A 20,080-nucleotide genomic window follows, 5' to 3' on the forward strand; every position below is an offset into this window, starting at 1 on the left:
ACCTTAACTTAACAGCACCCTGTCCACCAATGTCTGATGTAGGATTGGCGAGGTGAATAGCATAGGAAGCAGCCTCTGATGGATCAGCAACAGCTGTAAAAGCTATGGCCTTAGTCTTTTCTCCGTGAGCCAAGGTGAGAGAACCTAAATACAATGAAAGTACACAACAGTTAGAATCGGTAGAAAGATTTGACATAATAATATCTGTGGTTCACAAACACAGAAATTATACTGATTCATTTGTTGATATTTTATTACTAAACTTGATCCATTTCAAAGTATCCTACCTGAGTTTGGAACTATTTTCCCAGTTTTGAACCCAGATGGATTCTGCCCTGAAGGATAACCAGCTTTCCACTGCACTGTCACGTTACCAAAACGCCCCGTTCGAGTCAGCTTTGCCTCACATGTTCCTATTTCTACACTTAAAACTTGCAGAGCCAGTGAGGCAAATCCAACCTGAATAAGTACAAGAGAAATTAGACAATAAATCAGGGGTTAAGTTAATCACATTGTCTTGGATAAACAGCTAACTTCATATTAGACAGCAGCTTGGACAGAGAAAGAATACAATCTCTGATTTTCTAAAATTACATGTGGTATATCGCAAGGTAACATGCTTGGTCCTAAACTATTTATATTTTACAGAGACTACAGTAAAGAATAAGACATAAACAGACATAAACTATTTTAAATATTATTTTTTTTTGCTGTATATTTGTCTTTTATTCTTTAAGATATTTTAGGGTCTATTGGCCTTTATTTAAGAATAATTAAAGACAGGGGAGAGAAAATGGGAAGTCATGCAGCAAATGTCCTGAGACAAACCAGGACAACCATGTTGAGGACTACAACCTCTGCATATGTTGTGCACACACACTACACACCGAGACACCCAGTCCATTCTATTCCTATTTTTATATTACTTTTTTGTGAATATCCACGCTGCTCTCACTGAACCTTCTGCTGTGACACCTGAATTTCCCTGCAGAAAATGTAATGCTACAAGTGTAATGTAAAAAAAAAAAAATTTGTCTTATAATACATGTGATGCTTTAATTAAATCAAAACCAGGTTCTCGAGAGTGCCAATTGTCTAAGCTGTAAAGGAAGACTCATGTAAAACAGATAAAAATAAAATGTTAAAATCACTAAAATAAAATCAAAGCCATTTTAGAACCCCCCAAAAAAGCATTATTCTGCTACATATGGTTGGAATAATGCATACAAAAATAGATGATTGACATATAACTGATTCAGACATCTGATTGTTATATTTTGAAGTTGAAGGCCTTCAATTTTTATTTTTGCAGAATGTAATGCTACTCTGCACTGATTATTTACAAAATATATATAAAAATGTATTTTTATGCAAATAAAAATAATGCTAAAGCAAGAAAAACTTGACACCCTAGCTTAAAATGAAATGGTTAATGAGTTAGACAATGTTTTTTTAAGTTATAATTCTGAGAAATGACACTGCAGTGCTCAGATAATGTTCCCTGTGTACATACTTAGAACTACATTAAAAAATGTGAGTGACTTGCATTAAATTAAAAATGTACTGAAAATTATTAAACTTGTTCACTTCATTATTCATTCACTTCTGATTACTTGATTTAAGTCACCTGAATGGTAAGTGTGTACTCATGTGTGTATTCATTTGTTTTTATAAGAAGCTGTCAGAAACTCATGATCCATGTCAGTGATTAATTTAGGGAAATAATATCCAAAAATAATCATATTAAAAAGTACACTGCTTTTATTATCCTCTTAGCTCCACAAATGAGCCTCAATTTCCCACTGTGGGGCAAGGAATTATATTTTTATTCTATTCTGTTAGAGCTTATGATTTATTATGTGAAAAGAAAAAAAAAACAAACACATTCACAAGTCACCTCTGAGCTCGCAGCATCTTCTGGTATGGTCACTGCTGCAGAGCTGCCATCATAAAGCAGACGCGGCGAAGAGCCTTGGAGAGCGCTGACAAGTCTAACGTCAGTCAGCTCTACTGTAAAGCTTTCACCCAATGACAAAAATGCCTAATAACAGAAAGACAGAGTGAAGATAAAATTAATTCTTCAAAACAGTATATGCTCAAATTGTTTGACGAAAAGTGTACTACTTTGCCAAATGCATAATTTGTTGGTCAAAAAGTATTATGATCCTTACCTGGCTGCTGATGGGGACTGTGATTTGACTAAAGGGCTGGCCTTCTACCATAAGCAGCCTTCCTTCAGCTCGGCCTCCCAGCATCTCCTGGATGTCCATCAGCTCAGTTCCCCTGCCCCTTATCTTATAGCCAACACTGGCATTGCCAAACAGCCCAGCAAGTCGCGTTACGTTCACAACCAGAGCTCTAGTGAGCAGAGACCCTGAACCCACCACCACTACAGCCTGCTGTCCAGAGTCCAGAGAAAACACACCATGGGGATCATCATTAGCAGGCACCCTAAAGGGGAAAAAGGAAGGACACTTAATACAAAATTTTGACTTCTCTTTTAAAGCTGTTGCCAACATTTTGTTTCAGCACTTTACAAATATAAAGCAATAAGAACACAAAAAATGGAGAAAATACTATATTTAAAATTTTGGTTAGTGTGAACTGTGAACAAATTTACTTTCACGAGAGGATAATTGATTTTGCAATAATGATCTATGTACAGTAACTCTGTCCCTTTCATGTGAACAGGTATATTACACTGTGAAGGTCTGTACAGACATCGTTTTTGGCCAGAAAAGTGAATCATTATGCCCAGGTCACATGGAGCAGCTCTGTTTCCCTCAGTGACACTAAGTACAATGTGTTCATTCACTAAGTGAAAATAACAGGCTATAAAGATTATCAACTTCAACTCACCTTCAAATATTTTTCAAGCTAACTTCATATAGGTTTTATTTAGTTTACTGTCTATCTGTAGTAGTTTCAGAATTGTATGCTTTAATCAAATTACCCAGTACATTGTGCCAGAGTGATTCTAACACAGTTCTAATGTCAAACCTTATCTGAGTTCTGATCAGGTCTGGGTTGGCATCCAGAGTCCCTCCACCATCCACAGCTACAAGCTGGACGATGTAAATCTCCTCCAGCTCTGGCACTGCATCAGGCATCAGGCTCAGGATGATCTCTGCCTCCCTGTGGCCTTCCACTATCATCACAGAGCCCACTAAGGCCAGGAAGTCACCCGTTGTATCTGAGTCACTCTGAATCTGCCACCGGACCTGGGAGGAAATGATGGTTGTGTTAGCAGTTTTACTCATTTGCTTGACAGAGAGGGACAAAATGTAGATTTGTGGTGTAATCTCACTGTGACGTTGCCCATGGTTCCCTCTCTGCGTGTGACCAACAAGGAAATGTTGAGTGGGCCTTCTGCCTCTGTAGACTCATTGATGATGCGTTGTTGAAGAGCATCAGGAGTGAACTGGACTATACCATTAGGGTCTCCAAACTTCTCTATCTGAAAGAAAAAGACAGAATTTTGTAGTTAGAAGTTGCCTGTGTTGATTGAGATATAGAGCTAAGATTTAGCAAAGTACCTTGAGTGTTACTGAACCGGCCTGAGGATCAACATCCATCTCTCCAGAAACAACGCTCAGCTTTATAACAAATGTTTCTTCCACTTCCACTTCTCCATGAGGCAGAATCTGCAGCTCTATGATACCCAAACTCTCCTCTCCATCTCTAAAAAAGAAAGAGCCACTCACAGGAGCTCTAAAGTCAGTATTTAAAGCAGGCAGAATGTCTCTGCTGTTTGGACCGAGGATGTTCCAGACAACCTGTGAAAAGGAAAGACGTGAGCAAAGTGAGATCTGCCTGAGGATCACATGATGAAGATACTTTCTCCTCCGGAATAATTCAGTATACCGTTGCATTTCCCAAAAGGCCTCCAGCTCTTTCCAAAACAAGACTCAGCTTCAAAGTAGAGTCCGGGTTCACCACTGTGATTACACTTTCATTTACAAAGCGGACCTCTCCATTCGGAGAGTCACTCTTGCCAATGGTGACCCTTGCAACATAATTGGAGCCCAGAACTGCTCCGCCAGTGGATCCAATCAGAACTATTTCAAATATCTCAGAAGGTTCACTGAAAAAAGAAGAATGTGTATTATTTAGTTTATTTGGTTGAGTTAGAATCAAAAATAAAATGTATTTTTTTATTAATTTTTTTTATTATTTATTTTTTTTTTAATAGTGTCCAAGTAGCCGATCCTCTTACCTGTCCATATCATCTACAATAGTGACATTGATGAAGCTTATATTCTGGCCACTGACAAACACCAGCGAGTCATTGTGCAGGATGTAGTCGAGATTAGGCGTCGCACTCAAGCCTCTCGAAATAAAGTGGGCAGAGACTGTTCCATAGGAATCCACTCTCCTCACCACTGGGATCAGCACATAGCCCACATCTTCCTCAACTGGAAAAATAGCAAGTCAAAATGCATCTTTTGTCTCACTTGTACATATCATTTTACTGTCTTAGCCAAAATGTTTTATCATCCTCAAAATGACATAGTGGGAAATGCTCATTTCTAATAATAATAATATTGTAAGGGCAGCAAAGAAGCTATTTCTCATCAGTGATCAGTCAACAGTTAGGGCTGGACAGAAAAGTTAACGTTGCTCTTTCCGATCAAGCCCCTTTCTGGCTGTTTTGTCAGGCAAAATCTGACAAAAAGGTGACCACTTAATGAACTGTGTGTCGTGCTGAAAGTGAGATGATTTATATGTGAGCTTTCCTCTTATCTAACACAGCTGGTTCACAATCCAGCCATGATTAAACTGGTATCAAAACCTACTGATAAGAGTATTTTTTTCCTCATTCCTCCAGAAGTAGCTTGGAGATGAACAATATTTCTAGAACACCAAGCCACAAAGCTAAAGTTATAACTTGGCTCAGGGGACAACATTTTTCAATTTGTTACGAAGGCAATCCAGATCTCATAACAAAGTGGAGCCTATAAATAGGGTTATTTTATTGGATGGATTTCTCAATAAAAGCAATTGAAACTTTGAAAATATTGAAATTGTGTGTACCATAGAAACTGACATAGCAATCCAACATACTGAAAGCTGCAAAGCAGTTATCTAGATTTAATTCATCGGGGTCTATACATTTCATAACAGAACTGTTTCTGTTTGCTTTTGTTTTACCTGTAATGTTAAGGAAGTCCTGCCTGAACTCCAGGATACCTTCAACATTGTCATTCTGCTGTATAACCACAAGAACAGAAGATATGTTTCCAATAGCTGGAGGTTGGTCCAGCTGCAGTCCTGACTCCCTCACTGTGTAGTCCACCGCACTGACCACCAGAGGGAGACAAAGAAAAAGAAATAAGTAAGAACAACTCAAGAAGGCAAATGGCATTCCTAGTAGTCATTCACATTTTAGAAAATGTAATAACCTGAGATTGAGCAGCTCTACGTGGGTAATGTTAACAAAGAACAGTTCGGGTCTTTCTGGAAGATTGTCATCCCGGATATGCACTGTGACACTGTGTGACGTTTGGCCTGGCGTAAACAGTAATCGTCCTGAAGCTGGAGTAAAGTCCGTTCCGCTAACTGCTGTGTAGCCCGAGGTCTGATAAGTCACCAGCACACTCCCCAGACTGCCATACGAGCGAATCACTGTCACATTAACCTGCATAAAAAAAATCACAATAAAAAAAACTTAAATAGAAAATTAAACCATTGTTGTTTAAGGGTATCAGCACACTGCTGCAAGAAATTTCCCTAAGTGAAATAAAGCACGTCTGTCTAATTATAATGATCTCACCATTTCCTCCTCTTTCGTTGTGAGCTGGAGTTGGTTGAAAGAGAAAAGTCCATGGGGGAGATCACTTGCTGCCATGGTAACCCTAGCATCCTTGGCAATGGGGCTCACTTCCAGCCCTACTGTCGCAGAGGTCAGTGAGAGCTGGTACTCACGTCGCTCTTCTGGGAGTTCATCATCAAGGACCTGTCACCATAATTCATATGAACAAACTTCTATTAAAGAATGCCAATTTTAATGCTGAATGTTTTGCAGATGCTATGACAGACCATAATTATTCTTTCAATGAATTCCATAAACACTAAGTACCTTAAGAGTAATGGTGCCAACAGACTGACCATCACGCATAGCAACGGTCCCAGAAATGGTTTCGAATTCAGAAACCAAAGCTGGAGTAATATTCCAATACACTTGGACATCTCCAAAAACGCCTGGACCTCGCACAAGGCTGTGCAGAAAAACACAAACAGGTGTTTCATCGCTAAAATGTAAAACTTCTTTTTTTTCTCTCTCTCTCTCTCTCTCAGTTGGAGACACAGCACAGCAATTATCTCACTTGACCACGGCAGTCCCGTTGTAGTTTCCGTGAGGTTCTCCAATGATAACGTTCCGAGATGACTCTGCTATTCCGATAATCCCTAGTGCAGCTTTGTCTGCCCTGATGGTGACTGTGACCACTCCTGCATAAGATCCATTAGAGAAGTTATTAAGTAAATTAAAAAGTAAGACTTCATTTTAACAGGGTTTTTTTAAGTTAGAGAATTTATTCCATATAATACACAACAGAAAATGAAGAGGACAATGAATATTTGCCATATTATAAACCTGAGTACATTTCCTCAGTAAGTTAATATGCTGTTAGCTTGGCATTTTTATGTAATACAAACCGTGTAAAGGGTCGATGATAGCACCACTGTCAGCAGGAAGCAAGCGAACAATGAAATGTTCATCTCCTTCCAGCAAATTATCAGCAAGGGCTCTGATCACAAATGACTTGACAGGCTCAGTCTGTAAAAGAAAATGTAGATAACGTTTGCAATTTTATCCCAAGTGGTTCTTATAAACAGTGGATCAGCAAATAGCAATTTTATACGAAACCTCAGTGAAGACAAGTGTCCCATTAACAGGAGAGAGATCATCCATAGCTTGGTCTTCCACCTGCCACGCCAGAACCACTGCACCTTCACCTCCTGAACTACGCACCACCGTGAGTGTCGCCACAGCTGAAGGATCATCCACAAACTCGGGCTCACTAACCACAATCTGAGAGATAGAAAAAAACAAAAAAAAAAAACCACACATATCAGTACATTCTAAAATAAAGGGGAAAAAAATGTCCTAACTCTTAATTTATCAGCAACATGAGATTTTCCAGATGCTACAAACCTCTTCTGTGTATTGTGTGCTTTTATAGTTAGGTGAACAAATATATTACATTCACCTCCAAGTCTTGAAATCCAAATCGTCCGAGAGGAGAGTCATTGGACGGAATCACAACATTTACAAAGGTCACTTGTCCAAGGCGAGCGCCGCCGATCACCCGTAGCAAATCCACTCTGAAGGTCTCCGAGGCCTCTATTTGTTCATCGTCCAAGATGGTGATGGCTATAGTAGACTCTTTCTAATGTTTCAAGAAATATACAACCCACGATGTAAGGCGCTGAATAGTATGCTCAGAAATGTTTGTATCAGCTCAGAACACTACGCCTTGATTTACCTGGCCCTCTTGAAAAGTGATGTTTCCCGATGCAGGGGTGAAGTCGTTGAGGTCAGCTGTGACCGGCTGAGCCTCCCAGTAGGCAACCAGTCTCCCACTTGTGCCGGCAAGTCGTACCACAGACAGATGAAGGACATTGTCTGGAGGTGGTATCTCATAGGCCAGCACACTTCCAGGTAAATCCTGAACAAGATTGGCAGTAATGGGTTTTTTTTTATGGCAGATTATTGAGCACATATTCTATTTTCCCCTCCCCTTAATTCACCTTGTTTTACATTCTCACCTCAGAGATGTTGAACTGCAGAACCCCTCTTGGATCGTCACTCTCCTGGATGGTGATCTCTGCTACTTCCATCCCAGGCCTCCTTAGACTTGGCTGGCCCGCTCCAACAGACCCACTTACTAGCTCCACTCCAGTGATGTTTACCAGGAAACTTTCTGCAAGCTCTGGGACATCGTCCTACAATAATATGTTCATGTGCATTAAATAAAAGTGAAAAAACAACAGAAGATTGTGAATGTTAATTACTGATCACCCATCCTCACCGGTAGAATAGTGATAGAGACGAGCGCCACTGTGGCACCGTTGAACATAATAATGGTGTCGTCTCTGGCTATATAGTCTTCTCCTGCAGAAGCCTGATTGGAAGGGTGTTGGTTCAAGGCTGGTTTTGTCTGGAAATGGACCATCACCTGACCTGATGATCCCTGCTCCCTTACTACAGAAAGAGTCACATTGACTGGAGTTCCTACAGATTGGAAAATAATTAGATTAAGGTAAGTAATAAACACCAAAATACCAAATGATACACATAATCGCAGTATCTACAGTGCCTTGCAACTTTAACTTTTGCGACAGCAAACTTCAATGTATTTTCTTGGCATTTCATCTGATAACCCAAGGAAAAGTAGCATAAATTTGATGCTTTTCTTTAGCAGATAATTGGAAGTTGTTCAGATCTGAACTATTCTGTTCTTATTTTGCAAAGAACAATAGAGGAAACTATTGAGTAAACAGATCTGAACACAGACTTTAGAGATTTTATATATAAAAAAAGTAATGTCATGCACACCTATTCATTGTTATAATACCTGATATGAAAAATGACAATAACATGAATGATCATGGTGATAATATGACAAAATAACGAAATATTTAAGTTGTATAAATACTTTTACAAGGCCCTGCATGGATCTGGAAAACTTCCACAAAAAAAAAAAAAAAAATGACAGGATGCAAATATTCTACCTTAGTAGGTATGAACATTTAAATAAATATTTTTTCCAATGCTTTAATTAATAAATATTATTTAACCATTTCATGGATTAATCAAACCAATTACATCCCATCATACAAATCAAAACATCTTGGCTGTAGTAAATCTTAAAGTAGCTTTTTGTTTTTCAAAGAATATAAAAGGATGGTTGAGTGATTACTTTGAAAATATCAGAAAAATGTTAACTACATGATATATAAAACATTAGAGAGTTTAACTCAATGATCTCTCATAGATTAACATGTAAGCATCTGTCACTTATTGAGCTCTTACTCTGTGGTTCCTGTGTTAGAGTAAACAGGGAATCCAGATGCCATCCGATCACGCCGTAGGGGGAGCCATTTGGTAGGATTGTAAGCAGAGCCTGAGCCCGCTGCCTGTCAATCACTGCACCTTGTTGGATGTTCTGAAGGCCCAAAGTGGTGACATCCCGGATGACGATTATGACGCTTTCAGATAACTCAGGCAAGCCATCTGCTACTATGGCTAACGAGATGATGGCTACAGTCTGACCTTCAGAAAACGTCACCTGTAAAGGAAATTGCATTTCTGCACTGAATTGCGACATTTAAACACAAAATTAACAGCAGTGATTATCTTAAAAAAAAAAAAAAGCATTTTAGAAATGGCGCTAATGTATTATGCTTTGCGTACGCAGCAGAAGTTACTCACCACTCCAGACGTGGGGTAAATGTCTGCCAAACTACTGTTAGCTGCCCAATGAACAGTCAGTCGACCAAAACTTCCTCTTCTTCTCTCAACGTTGAGAGAAATTTGATTATTTTGTTCCAACTCCTCCACCTCCATGTATAAGGAGTTCTGCAAACATATGCACAGTAGAGCGTAATACTTTGAAATACCTTTACACAGTCAATAACACAATGAGCACTTTAAAATGAATTCTCACCTGAGCAAAGCCAATAACTCCATGGGCATCATCGTTAGTTGGGACAATAATTGTTACCTCACCGCCAAATCCAATCTCTGCCCCTCCCTTTGGATTCTTCAGCTTAACCTCGAAAACCTCCTCCACCTCAGGGATGTCATCATCAATGACGTTGACTGCTAGATCAAGTTCCCTGTCACCAGGAGCAAAGTATAACTCCCCGGAGCTGAATATCAGAGAAGAAAGACAAAGACCCCGTTTTGTCCCTTGATTTTAATTGTTTTTGTTAGAACTAACCTGTGTTTGATATTTGTAATCCAGGGCATACCTTGGTATAAAGTCAGACTGATTTGAGACAGAGGTGAACTCATAGATAGTGGAGCTATTATCTTCAGAGGAAGCCAAAAGGGCCTTTGTGCCGTTGAGAGATTGGACCATGAAGGAGAGGAAGTTGTTGGCTCTCGGTGCCCTCAGGATCATGGTGAATAGGTCGACATCAGATCTCCAGGAGTAAATGGAAGAGCCATTTCGTCCAGTTAGCAAGGCGTACGCTAAAAAAAAATAAAATAAATCTCTGTTTAGAACACACACATTTAAGAAAGTTCCACTTTTGTCCTATAACTCCACAAAACGTTCCCCGTGTGCTTAACAAATGTAAGAGTGTGAAATCATCTTCTTGTAGGGAGGCCTGTGATGTTTTATTTGCTGGTCTTCTTTGTTTTGTGGCCTCCTGATTAAGTTGCCTAACTGCTGGCCACTCCTGTCAGGGTACATTTCATTGTGTTCATCTGGATCTCTCAAACCTTGCAAATGACTTCGTCGCTCATGTTCAAACTGATAAATGCCAATGACTTTGTTTCTCAGGTTGTTGAATTTCTTTAAGTGAGGGGATGCTTTTTAGGATCTCACATTATGTCGTCAGATAGGTTGCACTTTTTTCCCCCCTAAATTAATCCAACTACAGAAAACTGCTTTCTGTATTTAATCTGATTATCTTTTAGATTGAACTTTGTTAGATGGTCTAAAAGATGTGACACAAGTAAAAACGCAACAAATCTACAAATTTTCATGACGCTATAAATATTGCGCTATTATACATTAGCGTTAAATCTTTACATAAAGAGTTGATCGGGATATGAGTGCTTACTGATCCCTGACGGCACAGTGAAGGAGTGAATGGAGGCGAGTCCTGGGTGAGGAATGGACTGACGGTGCCGTGGTGAAGGTTCTGCTAAACTCCACCGTAATACTTCACAGGATGGAGAGGGACCTGTAAGAAGAAAACAGAAGCAAACGAAGAATGCTTCAGAGAAAATACGTTCGTTCACACCAGAATAGCATGTTTATGTAACCACTCGCCTGACTGACACACCCAAGACTGAATAATTACAACTTGTGGGTCCTTTTGTGGCTCTGCTCTGCTGCACATTGAGGCCTTTCCACATAAAGCCACAACAGGTCCAAACCAAAAACTCACCACTTTTTCAAACTCAGAAGGATCACATCATTTCATAATAAACAGAGCACTGCAAAAATATATAACCAGACCGAGACTGCAAGTTTTGCAATCACAGAGGGAACAAAAGAACAAAGATGTTTAGTGAGCAATAAGCAGCTTCTGTTTGTTTCACCAACATGCTTGCAGTCTGTAATAAAATCAAACTGTAGCATAATTACCAAGAAGATATAGATGAAAATAAAGAAAACATACAATGCATTACACTCCTGTCTCCATACTGTGGATTAGTCCCACTTCACAGGCATCCTAGACTTTGCTTTTAAAGTGAACCTAAACATAATTTTATCTGCGGACCATTTGCTGATGCTGTTGTAGTTAAAGTGGGATTACCAAATAACTTCAGATATTATTTTCTGATATCTACACATATTTAAACATCCAAGTATCAGCTCTTGATTCTAATTGGTTGGCTCTTTTTTCATGTGGGATTCATTCACACTTTGCATGTTAGTATTTAGCCAACTGGATGGACTTTCTTTGTGTTTAATGCTCATACCTGACCTACGTGCCACAGCATGCTAAATGTGGGTCAGTTGTTATGAATATTAACACAGCACTCCAAAACAATATTGCATTGTTATGTTTCCCTAATATCGTACAGCATTGATTTTAAAGAAGCATCAGACTCTGTATCTATAAATGACTATTCCAAAACCTGGGTAGGCGTTAGAGAAAAGAAGTGCTCATGGAGAAAAAAAAAATGTCTACTGTTCATTAGAAATTTAGTATATTTTATGAGCTCATACAAGTTAGATCACCTTCAACAGCAATCAGCAGCAGAGTATCCTCTCTTCTTGTGTTGACTGCTTCCACTTGAATGGCTCTGCCGGAAAGTGGCAGAGTTTGTGGATTCTGAAATATGCCATTGCTCCACTGAAGAAGCTGGCAGCTCCCACTTTGGCTGTCAATGCACACCAGCAGATAGAGCGCGTCTGCATGAATAAATGGAGACAGACTCAGGATGTCCTGTTCAAAGTTGAGAGTCCCATGGAGTGCAAAGGAGCTGCCCGTCCAAACAAAAACCTAAAGAATCGGGGGGGGGAGGGAAGAAAATCAATTCATGTACAATCTGGAGACATTTATATTTTCAACTGTTTAAAAAAAACAACAACAACAACAACAACTAAAATTGTCTTAAAAGTGGCAGAGTGTGCATCACCTGGCTAGATGCTATCAGGTAATCTTTGCCTTCAGTGGATAGGTGTTTCACATCCAGGGCTTCAACTCCTATGATTTGTTCCTTCAAAAAACAAAATAACGTATTCCATGTTATATAAGCGACATGTCATAATAATATAGCAATGTCGTGGTATGACTGATTTTATACTTGCCAGTATTATATTGAGGTCCTTCTGCAGTTTAAAGATGCTAAGGTTTGCAGCAGGGTAGAAGGGAGGGCCTCCATGAGTAATGGCAATGTAGGTAGAACCATTGACTGCAAACCCAACACACGAGGCTGGGTCTTGGATTCTGACAGACTAAATCAATCAGAGAAAAATAATGTTGCTTAATCAACCCCTCATATTCCAATCATTCCTAGATTGAGCGAGAACATATTGTGCTGGTTCTGGTGGAATATCCAGGTTACCTCTATCGGCACAAAAACACCTTGCCACCGATACAGAGTCGCTAGAGTGCGGACGGCCCCAGCCGCGGGCTTCAGGTCAAGCCTTAAAGCCAGGGAGGAAGACTCTGCTGGAATGGAGCACCAAGCAGATGTAGGGTTGTTCTCAAAGCTCTGATACAGACCAACGACTGGGAGGGGACCCGCTGTAGGAAGAGAGAAGAGCATCTTCTGAGTCAAAGAAGAGCGCAAGAAGAGATTTAGATTGATTTTTACTTTTTAGCCTCACCAGAAGCCGTAGCTGTGTCAGACTGCATCTCCCACTCTACGCTAACCGCTGACTCCAAGCCATTACTGCGAGAGACAGTGAGGAAGACAGCTCTGCTTCCTTCTTCAGCCACCACCGCTGCGCTGGTTCTGAGTAGAGACACAACAAATAACCCTATGTAGGAAATGCAGTTTTTACCTATTTAAAACATGTGATTGGTCGTAAGTAGCAGCAGCAGCAGCAGCAGCAGCATTCCTTTCAGATCCTTTGATAAAACTGCACTGAGACCTGTTGAGAGAGGGTCCGATTCGGAACAAGCCTGAAGGGGCCAGGTTCTCCAGGACAGTGACAAGAATTTGGAGCTGGTCCCCAAGCCGTACACCTCCTGTTGGGTTAAAGAGGGTCAATGTGAATGTTTCATTCCCTTCAGGTTCAGCGTCACGTATTGCTCGGACCTCCAGCATCTGAAACAACAGGGAAAATAAATTAGCACTTGATCTATGTGAGCTTCTGGAATTATTATTATTTTTTTACTTCTTTCAATGACATTTGGTACTTACATTTGCTTAACTTACCTTAAATCGGACTCCATCCTCCAAAACTATGAAACCTTGCGTTGGCATCACATCACCCTCTGCCAGGCTGCCGTTGGCATCCATGATGGTAAACTGAACAGAGACTGTGCCAAAAGTGCCTTCCTCTGGGTTACGCACCACGTACAGTTTAGCTACGCTGTCACTCAGCTGTGACGTAGAGGTAGGCTCCCGTAACAGGAAATGATCACTGGTGTTAAAGGAAATGACACCATGTCCATCATCACTGGCCAGGATATTTATAGTAGCTGTTAAAGCAGACAGACAAAGAAAGTTAGACATTGTACTGTGGGTTATTAAATATGAAACATGATTTAAGTCTATCACTACAACAAACGTATCAAATGTTTTACAAAGTGAAAGGGATGTTGACTTGATCTCACCCACCTCTTTCAGCATTTTTTTTTATTTTTGAACTACAACTAAAGGAAAAGCTTTGACACTAGTTAGAGAGCTAGTGGATTGGTTTTGCAAAAAAAATAAATAAAAAAATTTTTAAGAGGGAAAATTAAGTATCAGAGCATTATGGTTTCCAGCAAAGGGGAATTTACTGGTGTGAAGAGAGTCAGCTCAATGACTTTTTGTTTGAAGAAGAAAGTGCACACTCTTTACGAGTTATGTCTTGAAACACCCCACTACTTACTTTTGTGGCCGCTTTTAAAAACTTTGTTCGATGCTGTCCTTTTTCCTACCTGTAGTATTTCTGCCAAGCTCCAGTCCAGGTGAAGGCTCAGACAAGATTAGTTGGAATCTCTCTGCTCCCTCTGGAACTGTGTCATCAATTATCAGCACCTCCACAAACTTGTGCCTTTCACCGTCAACAAAATGGAGCCTCTGGGAAAAGAGAGGGAGTTAAAAGTGAAAACTGACACTCAGTCTTAAATTTACAAAAGCCCGTAGGAGCCTAAGTTCAGGAAAAAGGTTAGAGTCAGGGTATACTTTCTTTATTCCACAATAACTCCTTCAAGTGTATGTACATTTGTAATGTTAACTGGAGAAATATTAAATGCAGATGTTTTCACTTTTAACAAAGCACATAGTGATGTTCCCACCACCGTGTTTCACCATGAGGATGGTGGGCAAAGTTGGTTTTAAACCACACGGCATGAAATCCACTAAGTTTTCGTTTGGTCTCATCTGAACAGAGCATCTTTTTTTCCACATGTTTGTCCCCTGACAGCTAGTAGAATACTGCAAATAGGACATTTACAGTCTAAATACATGTGCAGAGTGCTGACTTTGTGTGTAATAATAAATACTTAAATCCTGGACATTGCTAACCGTTTCACTAGTGTTGTAGTCAAGTCCCTGTTGGGCTTCCAAGTTCTGAGCAAAGAAGAAAAGGGAGACATTCCCGTATGTCCCCTTGTTCCTGTACGCCACGAGAGTCAGTGCTCCGATTGTCTCATTCACTTCGTACCTGCAGACAAAAGCGCATTTCGAATAATTTTTTAACACAACGTAGGCGTATATTTAAATGGTACAAATTTCTGGATGTTTTTTCTTACATGGTGCTTGTCCATTCAATGACCCCTCTAATCCCATCATTAGCAACAATGGTGACTTCTGCCACCAAGCCACTGGTGTCTAAAGGAGTGCAAACAGAGAGAGAGAGAGAGAGAGAGAGAGAGAGAGAGAGAGAGAGAGAGAATGGAAATTATGTTCTTACTGTGGTTTATAACTTAATAATTGTGCTTTAATTTTTCCGCCAGGCTTATCTGAACTGCAAGCAGCAAAAAAGCTGGGAAGGGAGTAGGTGCAGGGGCTCTAACTTTAATCATGGCCATCGCAAAGGATTACAACTAGGAGGCATCTCCTGAGAAAAGCCTGGGAGGCGGAGGAGCCAAGCGTGATGTATTTATGGACTGATTTATGACTCTCTGAGCAGTGTTCTTCCATTTACTTTGCGGCCAGGACACTGGGAGGCCAGTTATGGGTTTAGTTTGGCTTTCTTCTTCCTCACCACACAAGGCTACGCGCTGCCACCAAATCCCAAGACTTCCTCAATCATAAAAAGCATCAGTCTCACCATCCAAGCCACATAATGATTGCTGCCAAAAGAACATGTTTACCATGTGTCTCCAGGCAGCGGACTGATAGTATTCTGGGAACCTCCGAGCACTGTTGTAGTTGTACTTATATTTTGTCAACTCATCACTTTCTAAAGTTACTCATTCATAAATTGGGCTGTGGTCAAGATCTCAAAGAAAAGGGAGAAAAACTGCACCTAAAGAGTCATTTTGAGAGCTGAAAGTTTAACAGCTTATTGCAATTGGAGGGTACATCATGCATTTTAGTTCCTCATATGGAAAGCAGTTCAAATGTATACGTATGTGTATTTTACCTGGCAAAGTACAATATGCAACCTCTGCTCATCAAACAATAGGACATGTTAAAGGATTTTAGAAAGAAAAGAGGAAAATTTATTGCAATGCATTAGAAAAACAACAAAACAAAATCGGAAGAAACTACAAAAAAGTTCATTTTTAGGACTGTCCACACTGGCTTGAAATTATTGCCTCTACAACTGTAGAGAGTTCTCACCAAGTTGGGGAACTGTTGCAAGAGTTGTGATGAGCACTGCAGATGTTATGTTGACCAAGAAGAACTCCTGCAGCTCTGGAATGTCATCCTGATAAGAAAAGAAGCTGTAAACGCAATATTCTACCCAGTCTGCTAAAATAAATGTGAGGGAAGCCCTGTGGAGAGAATATGAACATATGCTATACACACAGTCATATGAAAAATGTTTGGGGCACATACAACCCTATTAATCTTAATTTTTTTTTATTTTTAAATATTTGGGTGTTTGCAACAGCTATTTCAGTTTGATAAATCCAATAACTTGGATATGATTATTATTTTCAACATGAATATTAAAATGTAAATAAAACCTGATTATTTATTCAACATTGATGCTTCTTTTACATTGTTTTATCACCTTTTGAGATTGTAACATTTCTCTTTAGCACGAAACTTGAATAAAAATAATTTGAAATCTCAATAGAGGAGCAGGAATAATTCTGGGTTTAACAATTTTTATCCAGACACAAGGATACGTGCAGCACTTTACAGTTAAGTTTAGATAAATGGAGTAGGGGGACATTTAAGCTTTACCTCCTTGATGGTGACCGGAATGGGAACTGAAGTCTGTCCTTCCTGAAGGACCACAGAGCCAGTGCCAGAAACAAAGTCTTGACCCGGATCAGCAAGAGCACCCTCCACGTCTGACAGATTTTGTAGTGAACCTCTAATAACCTCATAGGTAATATTCACCGCACCTACAAGCAGAAAAAAAATATAATTGTTGTGATTTATTCTTCATGGTACGTGAAAATGTAACAAATCTACTAAAAGGTAACTACAGTTGTATGTGTTCATACTTTGCTTACAAACCTGAGGTGCCGAACTCTCTGTTGACGTAGATGTTTATAATCTGGTCCCGCTCCTCTGTGCTCACCCTGAGGGATGACGGCGCGATAGTTAGCAGCCCGTACGGCTGATCGCTGGTGTCGACAGTGAGTACCGCTTCACTGCCTTGAACGTCCAGTGCAGCACGGCCAGTCAACACAACACCTGCATGCAAGTGTTAAATGCAGATTAAATATCTTCACAAAGGTCTTCCAGACTCTTTATTCACTAAAAGAAATATTATGTTTCGTACCAAATGTTTGTAGGTTGGAAAGTGACACTCTGTACTGATCTTGGTTCTCTGGTGTGGCATCATCCATAAGCTGCAGGATTATAGTGCCATTTAGCTGTCCCTGCAGGAATCAGCATAAATATGCAGCATTTATAACATGCACATGGCATTTCATTGCAATCTGCTCACCAGTTGACACCAGTAAATGCTTAGTCGTGAAATAAAGCGGGGTCAGGGCTGGGGTTAGGAAAGAAAACCGCAGGCAACAGGAAATAAATATTTCAGAAAAAAAAACATAATAATGACATCTTATTTACCTCATTGAAGAAAATTGTCCCTGATGTTTGAACAAAAGTGCGGCGAGCAAGAGGACCTTGAACAGTCCAGTCTACCGTGACGTTACCCAAACCTGGAGCTGACCTCAACACTAATAAGGACAACCTCTCGCCTGTAATAAGAAATATATTATAGTGCAACATAGTAATTATTTTTTTCATTTCCAATAAAATGTTTTTCATGGTGTAGATGACATCAGAGGTCTCTCAAGATGTCTGTCTAACGACATGGAGACTTTAACCACTCAAGCGCGAATGATGACAATGAAAAGGCCGGAGCCCACCTGTTGGAGCAACAACAGCCATCACCATAAGTGCTTACTCTCGCTTTCACATTCATACATAATTAGAAGGCATCTCCAGTGACACGAGGGTCGTCTTACAGAAATTCCTCTTATTTGAGTGCTTGGTTGCTACTGGAGAATCACAGACCTTATAGAATAGCACCTTTCTATGCTGCATTGTGGATTGAAACTGATTTACACAATACAAACTTTCTTAAACTGTTCTGGCGAAAGGAGAACAGTAAACATGCAGGAAATTTAGTTAATGACCAAATGGCTAAAATAATTTCCACATTTTGTCTCAGTATAACTATAAACCTAAATAAATTTTATTGGGATTTTATGTCACAGATTAATATAAAGTGTTGCATAATTATGCTGCATTTTGCATGCAGTGCATCAACATCTTTGCTGTCTTCCTTATCTGGCTTGCATTGAACATCACTGGACTACTTAAAATAAATTGCTTGATATTGGCAATGACTTACTTGTTGTCACTTTACAGTAAATCAAAAAATGCATACCATTTTTTTCTTCATTTGTAAAAAAATAAAATAAAAAAATAACTCAATGCTGGTCAATCACATAAAATCCCAATAAAATTCACTGCGGTTTGTGTAATGACAGAATTTTAAAAAGAGTTATGCCACCACATTGATATTAGCAGTACTGGTACAGCAGCTCTAGCAAATTTATGTACAATACTCACCCTCTCTGGCAATGACAGAGCGTGAGCCTGGATCGAATCCTACTATTCCTGCCACATTGTCGTTTGCCAGAATCACGACGGTTACAGTGTCTGAGCTTGGGAGGATGCGACTTCCTCCAGCTGTGTTAACAAGCCCAATCATGAGGCTCTCGCTGTCCTCCGGTTCCGAATCGTCTCTGATTACTACCTCTACTGTCTTCTTAAGATCACCTGCGTGCAAAGAGGAAAAAGGTAGAAGCAACGTTGGTAAAATCCAAATTCAAACAGTAAAACAAATTAAAGAAAGGTAAACCTTTTAATGACCCTAAGGCTATGGAGATGGGCAAGAAGCTAGCACATACCATCAAAGACCAGAGTCCCCCCACTCCCAATGAAATCAGCATCTGGTGTGGCTTTTCCTCCAACAAATCTCCACTCTACAGTGACAGTGCCCAGATTTCCTCCTCTTCTCTCAATGACCAGCGGCACAACTGTGGGCTCTTCTCGAACCTCGAGGTATAGTCCTTCCTTAGTGGCGTTAGGACTGAGACTGTAGATCAAAAATATGCCAAATGCATCTCCGTTCACTCCTATAGTGACTACAGCCTTAGCTGGCAGACCGATTGTAGGCAAGTTCTTTGGTGACACGGTCAAATTGACCAACTCTACCTTCAAACAACACAGGATACACATTTAGTTACCACAGAGCTTTTGTATGTCGACTGAAATATAACTTAAGTTTAGGTTGGACTGAGCCTTACCTTTAAGATTTGTATAGAGAAGCTTTCGTCCATTTCTGGGAGTTTGTCAGTCAAGATTAAGACTGACAGGTTGGCAGTCCCAGATCCATCCTCCATAAAGGCACTTTGAGTAGTGACAGGGGTGTAATCACTTCCCGCCACCGCTTGGGCACTAAACAAGACAGCAGCTGCAGTGGTGTTTTTCATATAAGTCAAAACCTGAGATCTAGGGGTCAGCTGGTCGGCCCCCGATGTAACCCACGAACAGGTCGGAGGCGTCACGGCTGACGACAGAGAGAAGGCCTGGCAGGCCCGTTCTCTCAAACAGGCAGCGGCACATGCAGCCACAGGGTCTCTTTGACTTGTGATGTTCACTGTCGTAAACAGGCCACTGGCTGGAACACCTGACTTCGGAGAGTCATAGTAGATCAATAGATTTTGGTCCTGAGCCTGAGCCGAGCCAACAATGTCAAGCTCAGAGGTGCTGTACGTGATCACCAAGCGGCCAAAGTGACCTCCTCTGGAAGAGGGCAAAGGAGAAAAACAAAAGCAGCAGTGAAGATTAGAGAGTGTTGTTGTATGGATAAGTGTTAAACAATATACAGTGAAAAGATCTTGTCACATCAACCATTCAATTTATTTGATTTTATAGGGATTTTATGTGAAAGGTCAACACTAAAGAGCATATAATGGTTGTGTGAAAGGAAAATGATACATGTTTTTTAAATAAAAATCTGAGAAGTATATTGTATAATTGCATTCAGCCCCTTTTACACTCAAATACTAAAATAGCTAA

The 20,080-nt window shown here is 40.1% G+C and overlaps 1 protein-coding gene across 4 annotated transcripts in view; it reads right to left on the reverse strand.

Annotated features, from left to right (window-relative positions):
- The window catches only part of adgrv1 (adhesion G protein-coupled receptor V1), a 118,547-nt gene that overhangs the window by 55,969 nt on the left and 42,498 nt on the right, over nucleotides 1–20,080 (reverse strand). For 2 of the 4 annotated variants that reach the window (XM_016677041.1, XM_016677035.1), the window contains 44 exons: nucleotides 19,306–19,804; nucleotides 18,907–19,213; nucleotides 18,566–18,775; nucleotides 17,555–17,685; nucleotides 17,259–17,358; nucleotides 16,991–17,170; nucleotides 16,712–16,875; nucleotides 16,139–16,226; nucleotides 15,939–15,962; nucleotides 15,103–15,181; nucleotides 14,876–15,014; nucleotides 14,287–14,428; nucleotides 13,577–13,842; nucleotides 13,290–13,465; nucleotides 13,023–13,150; nucleotides 12,758–12,939; nucleotides 12,501–12,647; nucleotides 12,329–12,409; nucleotides 11,928–12,192; nucleotides 10,798–10,920; nucleotides 9,979–10,201; nucleotides 9,672–9,876; nucleotides 9,437–9,583; nucleotides 9,038–9,293; nucleotides 8,034–8,236; nucleotides 7,771–7,947; nucleotides 7,488–7,670; nucleotides 7,212–7,391; nucleotides 6,869–7,033; nucleotides 6,658–6,778; nucleotides 6,327–6,450; nucleotides 6,080–6,218; nucleotides 5,774–5,956; nucleotides 5,403–5,638; nucleotides 5,152–5,300; nucleotides 4,217–4,415; nucleotides 3,865–4,084; nucleotides 3,537–3,776; nucleotides 3,308–3,457; nucleotides 3,001–3,221; nucleotides 2,172–2,451; nucleotides 1,898–2,041; nucleotides 288–459; nucleotides 3–144 (listed from right to left, as the gene is read on the reverse strand). In XM_016677041.1, the coding sequence (XP_016532527.1) occupies nucleotides 3–144; nucleotides 288–459; nucleotides 1,898–2,041; nucleotides 2,172–2,451; nucleotides 3,001–3,221; nucleotides 3,308–3,457; nucleotides 3,537–3,776; nucleotides 3,865–4,084; nucleotides 4,217–4,415; nucleotides 5,152–5,300; nucleotides 5,403–5,638; nucleotides 5,774–5,956; nucleotides 6,080–6,218; nucleotides 6,327–6,450; nucleotides 6,658–6,778; nucleotides 6,869–7,033; nucleotides 7,212–7,391; nucleotides 7,488–7,670; nucleotides 7,771–7,947; nucleotides 8,034–8,236; nucleotides 9,038–9,293; nucleotides 9,437–9,583; nucleotides 9,672–9,876; nucleotides 9,979–10,201; nucleotides 10,798–10,920; nucleotides 11,928–12,192; nucleotides 12,329–12,409; nucleotides 12,501–12,647; nucleotides 12,758–12,939; nucleotides 13,023–13,150; nucleotides 13,290–13,465; nucleotides 13,577–13,842; nucleotides 14,287–14,428; nucleotides 14,876–15,014; nucleotides 15,103–15,181; nucleotides 15,939–15,962; nucleotides 16,139–16,226; nucleotides 16,712–16,875; nucleotides 16,991–17,170; nucleotides 17,259–17,358; nucleotides 17,555–17,685; nucleotides 18,566–18,775; nucleotides 18,907–19,213; nucleotides 19,306–19,804 (7,890 nt within the window). The remainder of the gene's footprint in view (nucleotides 1–2; nucleotides 145–287; nucleotides 460–1,897; nucleotides 2,042–2,171; nucleotides 2,452–3,000; nucleotides 3,222–3,307; nucleotides 3,458–3,536; nucleotides 3,777–3,864; nucleotides 4,085–4,216; nucleotides 4,416–5,151; nucleotides 5,301–5,402; nucleotides 5,639–5,773; nucleotides 5,957–6,079; nucleotides 6,219–6,326; nucleotides 6,451–6,657; nucleotides 6,779–6,868; nucleotides 7,034–7,211; nucleotides 7,392–7,487; nucleotides 7,671–7,770; nucleotides 7,948–8,033; nucleotides 8,237–9,037; nucleotides 9,294–9,436; nucleotides 9,584–9,671; nucleotides 9,877–9,978; nucleotides 10,202–10,797; nucleotides 10,921–11,927; nucleotides 12,193–12,328; nucleotides 12,410–12,500; nucleotides 12,648–12,757; nucleotides 12,940–13,022; nucleotides 13,151–13,289; nucleotides 13,466–13,576; nucleotides 13,843–14,286; nucleotides 14,429–14,875; nucleotides 15,015–15,102; nucleotides 15,182–15,938; nucleotides 15,963–16,138; nucleotides 16,227–16,711; nucleotides 16,876–16,990; nucleotides 17,171–17,258; nucleotides 17,359–17,554; nucleotides 17,686–18,565; nucleotides 18,776–18,906; nucleotides 19,214–19,305; nucleotides 19,805–20,080) is intronic. The other 2 variants (XM_016677045.1, XM_016677037.1) reach the window with 1 other exon arrangement.

The sequence above is a fragment of the Poecilia formosa genome, unplaced genomic scaffold, assembly GCF_000485575.1.
Source record: "Poecilia formosa unplaced genomic scaffold, Poecilia_formosa-5.1.2 Scaffold5, whole genome shotgun sequence".
NCBI classification, from domain to species: Eukaryota; Metazoa; Chordata; class Actinopteri; order Cyprinodontiformes; family Poeciliidae; genus Poecilia; species Poecilia formosa.